At 30.1% G+C, this 8,829-nt stretch overlaps 1 protein-coding gene across 1 annotated transcript; it reads left to right on the forward strand.

The window, feature by feature from the left end:
- The first annotated feature begins 4,435 nt into the window (after window positions 1-4,435).
- On the forward strand, window positions 4,436-7,072 carry LOC111789700 (glutamine synthetase cytosolic isozyme-like). The gene is made up of 12 exons (XM_023670359.1): window positions 4,436-4,646; window positions 5,000-5,039; window positions 5,136-5,239; window positions 5,309-5,357; window positions 5,443-5,549; window positions 5,649-5,736; window positions 5,820-5,948; window positions 6,034-6,108; window positions 6,194-6,247; window positions 6,335-6,372; window positions 6,441-6,600; window positions 6,707-7,072. Exons 1-12 carry the CDS (start codon window positions 4,573-4,575, stop codon window positions 6,857-6,859), a joined length of 1,071 nt encoding a protein of 356 aa, XP_023526127.1. The 5' UTR covers window positions 4,436-4,572; the 3' UTR covers window positions 6,860-7,072.
- The last annotated feature ends 1,757 nt before the right edge of the window (window positions 7,073-8,829 follow it).

An 8,829-nucleotide genomic window follows, 5' to 3' on the forward strand; every position in this document is an offset into this window, starting at 1 on the left:
CTAATTATATATTATATAGTTTGTTTTCATTATAAAATTAATAATTTAGTCCCGGTAATTTGTTTAATCTCGGGTAGGGATTCTAATTAATATTTAAAAAAAAAATATATATAATAATTTGAATTTAAAATTTAAAATTTAAAACCAATGGCATATGTGAAGCTAGGACTTGACGCAGCAAGTTTTGGAATTTTATGGAGTTGAAAATTATGAAAATTAATTAAATTTAATTAAAATACTAATTAAAATATATTTTATATCCAACAAGATAATGCATGTGAAGCTAGGATCCGAAACAGCTCAGTTTTGAAAGGGATCTTGATTTTTTTTTATTTTTTAATTGAGTTGAAAATTATGATAATTATGATTTAAACTTAATTGACGATAAAAATGTGATGATTTAATATGATGCGATAGCTTATTATATAAAATTCGAGCTTATTATATGTATATATATATAAATAATGTTTATTTCGTATTATACTTAAATTATTGCTCAATTTAATTTAGCTAAAATTATTAAATAAATGCAATTATAATAAAATTTTAGAGTTAATTTAATCTCTCAAATTCTAAAATTACAAATTTAGTTTTTTAAGATTTAAAAATGCAAAATGCAAAATTTAATTAGAAAATTATATTATTATGTCCCTTTGTTGGGGGCAAGTCTACAAAATTAATATAATGTTTTATTTTTCTTTAAAGTTACGAATAATATTAAATATAAATCGTTAGGTAGTTGGAATCAATTAACACTAATAAATATTATTGTTTAAATATAATTAAAAAAAATATATGTTGTATTTTTTAAAGTCAACTCTAACTATAAAACCAGAAAAAACATCCTGTATTACATCAGCATAAGCTAATAGTATTGTAAATATTCTTTACTTAAAAAAATGTATAAAAAATTAGACGAAACAATGACTCGATTATATAATATTGGTTGAAAAAAAAAAGAATATTATATAAAAAATTAAATTAAATCAAATGAAGTTATGTACTCGGTCTATATGTCTTGTATTTGAATCAAGATTTAGAGTCTGTATTCGACATCTGATGGTCATGACATTCTCCTGCTACATGCTTATATACTTACTTCAGTATCCCCACAAACCAAGGAATCAATACAAGGGGAATAAGATTCGAATTACGTGGTTGATCGAATATCTCAAAGAGTTTGAGATTCGAATCACTCCACAAACAAGATCGATCATGTCTAGATTGAATGATTCTTGTTGATCAAATATCTCAAACACTTGTTTGTGATTCGAATCACTCCACAAGCAAGATTGATCATGTCGAGCTTGAATAATTCTACATGCAACCTAAACTACCTAAAATTGCAAAAAAACTTAGCCATTGGCTAAAGAAAAGCACATATGCTTCTTTTACTATATTTTCCAAGTCTTCTTACAAATATACTTTATATAGCTTCAAAATGAAACTATTAAAGACATTCCAAGAGTTGTAACATTCATACTTAATGGTCATGAATTGAAACTTCATTCTTCTTCAATGTGGCATGAATTGAAACGTCTTTTGATAATTTTGACAACCTTTTGTTCACATCTTCATTGAAGTTATATTGTATGATTGATGTCTTTTGGTTCATATCATTATGTCTTGTCTTCACTTACATGCATCCCATGAAATTTCACAAGAGGTCACTCGACATAAAATTGGTCCAAATAAAGCACGTTTTATTTTGAAGTTTCTATGATTGAGCTATCGAAAAATAAGATACGCCTTATTGGTATAGGTGGTGATTTTCAATTTTTTTGAACTTTTATTGACCGTTATATCCTCAAGATCATTCTCATTCGAATGTAGACCCTACAAAAAAAATTAATTAAATTAAAAAATAAAATAATAGGAATCTTGCATATGAATTATTTAAACAAAGAAAAAAAAGATGGATCACTAAAAATGATTAATTAATGAAAATGCATCATTAAGAGTATGTATTAGCTAATCATTTATTAATTTAATGAATAAGTTGGTACATTTAATGTTGACAATGAATTAATTAGAGATTTGTTGAGAAGCCATGTGAATTAACATCATTGACAATATTTTTTAAATTTTGGTTTAAATATAAAATAGTTTGTTAATTTTAATTTTAATTTTAATTTTAATTTAACATCATAAATATTTTTAAAATTTTATGAGTATTTTTTTAAAAGACATTTTTATTAATTTATTATTATTTTCAAATATTAACGTTAGAAATAGAATAAAAGGCATCAATATTAATTTATTTTATTTTATTTTTCAAGTCAAGCTTGCTGTCGTAAGCCAAAAATTTGTAGAAAATTGAGGCAAAATAAATAAAAATAATAAAAATAATAAAAAGTGGGTCCCACAATGATGGAGACATAATTACCATGGTTGCCCCTCCTTAAAAATATATATTAAAAATAAATAAATTAATTAAATTGAGAATTGAGCGGCTTCCTTGATAAACACGCCCACTTATTTCGTCCTCCACCGTACAACAATGTCACGTGATCGCCCTCACCTCCATTTTCTTCCAATCCCCAATGCCCAACCGTCTCCAATTTTTTTCTTTTTCAAATAAATAAAAATAAAATTCATTTTAATATTATCATTAATTCAATTTATTTTAATTTACACACCTAAACTTATTGGTATTTGAGATTTCGATTTACATTCATTAAGCCTTTTTTATATAATATACTTTTTTTTATAGAATAATAAAAGCTCATCCTTATATCTTAAAAAACTTTATAATATAAATATAATATATTAATTTAATTTTTAAATATTTAGTTGAACTATACTTCTAACCGTCTAAGCACACCGCTACCATATATTATCTGCTTTGAACTGGTACGTATCGTTATTAGCTTCACGGTTTTAAAATGACATTTGTTAGAGAGAGGTTTCCACAGCTTCACGGTTTTAAAATGACATTTGTTAGAGAGAGGTTTCCACACCCTTATAAGAAATGTTTCGTTCTCATCTCCAACTGATGTGAGGTCCTCATAATTCACCCTTGAGACCCAGTGTTCTTACGGGCAGACTGGCCCATGTTGGCCAGCAAATATTGCCCGCTTTACCTTGTTACGTATCATTGTCAATTTAATGATTTTAAATATGTATCTGTTAGGGAGAGGTTTCCACACTCTTGTAAATAATGTTTTGTTCCCTCTCCGACTGATATGAGATCTCACAATCTACTCCTTGGAGTCAGTGTTCTCCTTCGTATACCGCCCAGTGTTTGGCTAGCAGATATTGTCTGTTTTAGTATATTACGTATTGTCGTTAGTTTAACAGTTTTTAGGGAGAGGTTTCTATAACCTTATAAAAAATGTTTTGTTTCCCTCTTCAACCGATGTTGATATGTTTCAACTATGTGCTTCACACGTAAATTACATATATATAATATATTGGTCNTAAAAAAAAAAAAAAAAAAAAAAAAAAGTTAATTATCTTCCCTTGAAGAAAAACAACACATTTTCAAATATTCGAATAATGGGCAAAAAAAAAATCTTTAAATATTATATTTACAACAAAAAAAGAAAGCAAGACGATCTTGTCACCAACCATGTGGCGCATGACACGTAGCAAAACATTGTATAATTTAATGACACGTGGCAGTTAGATTCGCTTACGTCTTATTTATTATTATTATTATTATTTTATTTTGATTCGGTCGACAAAAATAAATAATTTATTTTAAAAAGTTTTTAAGTGTTTTTTTTTTATGTTAAAAAAAACCCATAAATTATTTTAGGTGCTTGGATTTTAATTTTCATTTCAATTATGATATCATAATCATAGTTTTTATATTTAGTTTTGTTACCTCCCAAATATAGATTTATTTGTTTTGTTATTTATTATTTAAGACGTTCCCAAAGTTTTAAAAATTTGTATTTTTTAATTTAAATATTTTTAAAATTAAATCACAATTTTTAAATTTCAAAAACCAAAATGACATGAATTTTATATTTATTTACAGAATGCATTTCAACTTTTAAAAAATTCTTTTTTTCTGGAATAAATATTTTAATTTTGAGACTTTCTAAATTACAAAAGATTTAAAGTACTTAATAATATTTTATTATATATTTAAGGATATTATAATTTGGACTTATGACTTTTTTTTATTTATATAATAATATTTACAAAAGATTTTTTTATATAAAAAATTATATTACAGAATTATTTATTGTAATTTAAAAATATAATAAACTTATAAGAATGAATATAGATTGGTAGGTATTTACTTGTTTAGATCATAGGTTAAAAATTTTCCATGTCTCACATATATTAAGAAAAATAATTATTAAAGTCTAATAAATAAATAAATAAAGTACAATCGACTTTTCATTTTATTTATTTATTTATTTTTGTTTGAATAATAGTTCCAAAGGACACGAAGTGTAGTGTACTGCCTTTTTTCTTCTACACGGCGTCTCTATAAAATCCACACCTCTGTTCTTCATTTCTCTGCATAATTTCAACGTCGGCGAGAAGAGCGGGAAATCGAATCATTCCCTCTCAAGCTCATTGATTTGTTTGCTTTTCTTTCGGTGACCGGAAAACATGTCTCTTCTCTCCGATCTCGTCAACCTTGACCTCTCCGACTCCACCGAGAAGATCATTGCAGAGTATATATGGTAAGTTTCCCTAAATTTGATCTCCCCGTTGTTTCCCTCCATTTTGTTGTTCCGGTTCTGTGAATGAGGCTGGAGATGAACTTTTTTTTTGAGAATCCCTCTTACTCTTAACTGCGGGGGTTTCTTTTTCTTTTTCTTGATTAGTGAACTTTTGTTACTGAACCTTTTCTTTTTCTCGAATTTTTTGTTGATTAATGAACTTTTGTTACTGAAATCGTTCTTCGGTGACTGTAGATTTCTGTTTCTGCGAATCGTTGATGTTGAAGAACGATTTCTTCTAATTTTATTTTGGTTTTTACTTTTGATTTCTGGCTAACTATGGCATTTGGTGTGTTTGTGTTCCATTTGAACAGGATTGGTGGATCAGGCCTGGATATCAGAAGCAAAGCTAGGGTAATTTCTCTTTGTTTGTGAAGGAGAACCTATTTTTAGAACACGATATCTTTGTTTTCTCTTTTAATGATATGTTTGTTTGTTTTTCATATGAAGACCCTTTCTGGACCTGTAAGTGATCCTTCAGAGCTTCCCAAATGGAATTATGATGGATCCAGTACAGGCCAAGCCCCAGGAAAAGACAGTGAAGTGATCCTTCAGTGAGTTTATTATCCCTTTTCCTTTTCCAATACTGTTGAATGGATATTAACATATTTTCTTGTTCACAGCCCACAAGCAATTTTTAGGGACCCGTTTAGGAGAGGCAACAATATTCTTGTAAGTCTTTTAAGTTATCAATGGAATTCAAATTTCTGTCAACTGAGATATATTGAGCATGACATTGATGAGTTTGACTGGTTAGGTTGTATGTGATGCTTACACACCGTCTGGCGAGCCTATCCCGACAAACAAGAGACATGCTGCTGCTAAGATATTTAACCATCCTGAGGTTGCTGCTGAAGTACCATGGTGATTATCAAAATTCATGTTGATATTATATAATGGCAGATTACTTATAGTCTTATTGAATCTCCATCCTGGCTTGGCTTATTTGTTATGGAATCACAGGTATGGTATTGAGCAAGAGTACACCTTGTTGCAGAAGGACATAAAATGGCCGATCGGGTGGCCGATCGGTGGTTTCCCTGGGCCACAGGTAACTGAGTAGTTCAAAAGTAGAGTTAGTTTCTTAATCAAAGCTTTAGGTAGTATATGATTATGAGTTTTGTTTGTCAATAGGGACCGTACTATTGCGGCGTTGGCGTCGACAAAGCCTTCGGTCGCGACATCGTTGATGCCCATTACAAAGCCTGTTTATACGCCGGTGTTAACATCAGTGGTATCAATGGAGAAGTGATGCCGGGGCAGGTGTGATTATGATTATGTTCTTGTTTTTCCTGGTTCTGGAATGTGTTGATTGTGATTATGTTCTTATTTTAACTTGTTTTAACAGTGGGAATTTCAAGTTGGTCCTTCTGTTGGTATTTCTGCTGGGGATGAATTATGGGTTGCTCGTTACATCTTAGAGGTAACTTGAGTTGTATAAAATTGCTTCGAACACGTAACGTTTGCGATATTCGTTGGGGTTTATGGTTTCGATTTCGTTTTAACAGAGGATAACAGAGATTGCTGGGGTAGCTCTTTCTTTTGATCCAAAACCAATCCAGGTAAAAAAAACCAAGAACGTCTTGTTCTTCATACTTTTCTTTCATTTTTATCATCTTTTTGCTTATTCTGTTCTTTGTTCTTCCTAGGGAGATTGGAATGGAGCTGGTGCTCACACAAACTACAGGTAATGAAACATTATTGTTTGTATAGTCTTTAGGCATTAAACCAACATGTTTGCCAATAATTTTTCAGTACGAAGTCGATGAGGAACGAAGGGGGTTACGAGGTGATCAAGAAAGCAATACAAAAGTTGGAATACCGACACGAAAAACACATTGCTGCATATGGAGAAGGCAACGAGCGTCGTCTCACCGGACGACACGAAACAGCCGACATCAACACCTTCTCTTGGGTATATTATTAAACCTATTCCCTTTGTCACGAAACCTTTAGTCAATATGCTTATTCTGATCATCATCGTTATCTATATGTTTGGATTAAAAACCAAAACACGATAGGGTGTTGCAAACCGCGGTGCATCTGTACGAGTAGGACGAGACACCGAGAAAGAAGGGAAAGGATACTTCGAGGATCGAAGACCTGCGTCGAACATGGATCCGTATGTTGTAACTTCCATGATTGCTGAAACCACCATCTTGTGGAAGCCATGAGGAGGAGGAAGGATACTGAAATTTCAAAGGGGGAGGGAGGAGTGGGTGTTTTTTTTTTATCTTCACAGTTAATTCTCATCTTTTTTTGTGTTACTGTCATTTTTACTGTTCCATTTGAGCTGATGAGCTCTTGCAAGAGCAAGTTTACCACTCCCTATTGCTCCATTTATGTATGAAATAATAAATAATAGATGCTTTCTATTATCCTAAGTTACAAGTTAGATGAACACAACTCTCCACAATGGTATGAAGTTACAAGTTAGATGAACACCTCCACAATGGTATGATAATATTTACTTTGAGCCTAAGCTCTCCTGGTTTTGCTTTGCGCTTCTGAAAATGCCTAATACCAGTGAGGAGAGTATTCTTTGTTTATAAACTAATGATCATTCCCTAAATTAGCCAGGCACTTTCTTCGTCCAATAATAATTTTTATTTTATTTTATTCAATTTTAGAAATTGAAATAAATATACGTAATAATAATATCTGTTTATCTAATAAAATTAGGTCAAAATTCAAATGAGAAAAACTGCCGCCAAAGTTGACAAAATGAAGCAGTAATTAAGTTAAAACCATGAAATTCAACAAAGGTAACAATTATGGTTGAAACGCATTGACTTTGACCATAACAATTTTGTCAGCTTTTAGTTTTTGGGTGGCAAGATTCAATTAAGAGACCACATTGTGTAGTAATTGCATTTGGAATATTATTAAAAAAGAATAATATAATTTCAATCCAAACCGCACCTTCCACCCTTCGCTTAATAAGCCCTCGAGCCTCTACAAAATTCTGCTCGCCCCAATTTTTAGTACCGTTGATAAAGGAGAACGACCGCCCCCAACTCCTATTATTGATAGATAATGAGCTTACCGTCCCGCCCTCTATAGTTATGACTGTTCTCATAGAAAAATAGATAGTTTTCTATCAAAGAAGAATGTTTAAGGTCGTCGTCTGTAGTTTACGAAGTCATAAGTGATTGTCAAGCCAAGCTTATCCCTAAAGGGGCTTAAATTTTCCTTTGATTTTGTGTCATATATACCAAACTATATAATCCCATGTCTAGTTATTGAAATGACACGACTCTCTGCCTTTTATTCTATTAAACCAACCCATTTTAAAATCTTTAATCGACTTTTTAAAAATCAGTAACGTAGAAGACAAAATTTAATCAACGTTTTGAAAAAAAATCATATTTAAATCAATTAACCTATAATGGAGCTAAAAAAAACTAAAATAATATTCATAAATAAACCAATTAAGTACTGAAAAGTAGAAAAGTCATAATTTACTTGTAGACTTTAAACAAATTAATAATAAATCGACAACAACATTTAATTATAATTACTCGAGTTTTAGACATTGGATAAACAATTATCTTGTATTTTTAAATAACCACTAAATGAAATTTTCTTTAAGCCGTGCAAATATTTCATTAACAATATTTATTTGACCATATTTGAAAAATGCCTATTATTCATTATGCTTTCTCAAAAGCCCAAACAAGTAGATTCATAGGCCCAATGGGCCAATGGCAGGGTCAGACATGCAACGGAGAGCCCATTATGGCCCATAATCTTTTAAAACAAAATTTAACTTATATTTCCATCAAATATATCTTTATCAATTTTTATTTTTTTATTTTTTTATTTTAATTTTCGAGAATGATAAGATTTGTTATGATTTGAGTTTATAGCTAAATTCTAAAAAATAAAATAAAATTTTTAAACGCTACAATTAACCTAGGCGCTAACCAAACAGTAAAATGGAAGCTAGCCCAATAGACGTTTATTTACCTATATGAACATGGTTCAGCTAGCCCAATAGACGTTTATTTACCTATATGAACATGGTTCAGCTACTCAATAGATACTCGAGGCGTTTACAAGCCAACTCTAATGGTTAAACTAAAAAAAAAAATTAAAAAGTGTGAAAAAGAAAAAAAAAAAAAAAAAAAAAAAAAAAAAAAAG

Source organism: Cucurbita pepo, chromosome LG03 (assembly GCF_002806865.2).
Source record: "Cucurbita pepo subsp. pepo cultivar mu-cu-16 chromosome LG03, ASM280686v2, whole genome shotgun sequence".
NCBI lineage: Eukaryota > Viridiplantae > Streptophyta > Magnoliopsida > Cucurbitales > Cucurbitaceae > Cucurbita > Cucurbita pepo.

Coding starts and splice junctions, on each gene's coding strand:
- LOC111789700 (XM_023670359.1), top strand. CDS start 4,573: ATGTCTCTTCTCTCCGATCTCGTCAACCTTGACCTCTCCGACTCCACC. Junction 5,737..5,819: donor GTGGTTTCCCTGGGCCACAG/GTAACTGAGTAG, acceptor GTTTGTCAATAG/GGACCGTACTATTGCGGCGT. Junction 6,601..6,706: donor ACATCAACACCTTCTCTTGG/GTATATTATTAA, acceptor AAAACACGATAG/GGTGTTGCAAACCGCGGTGC.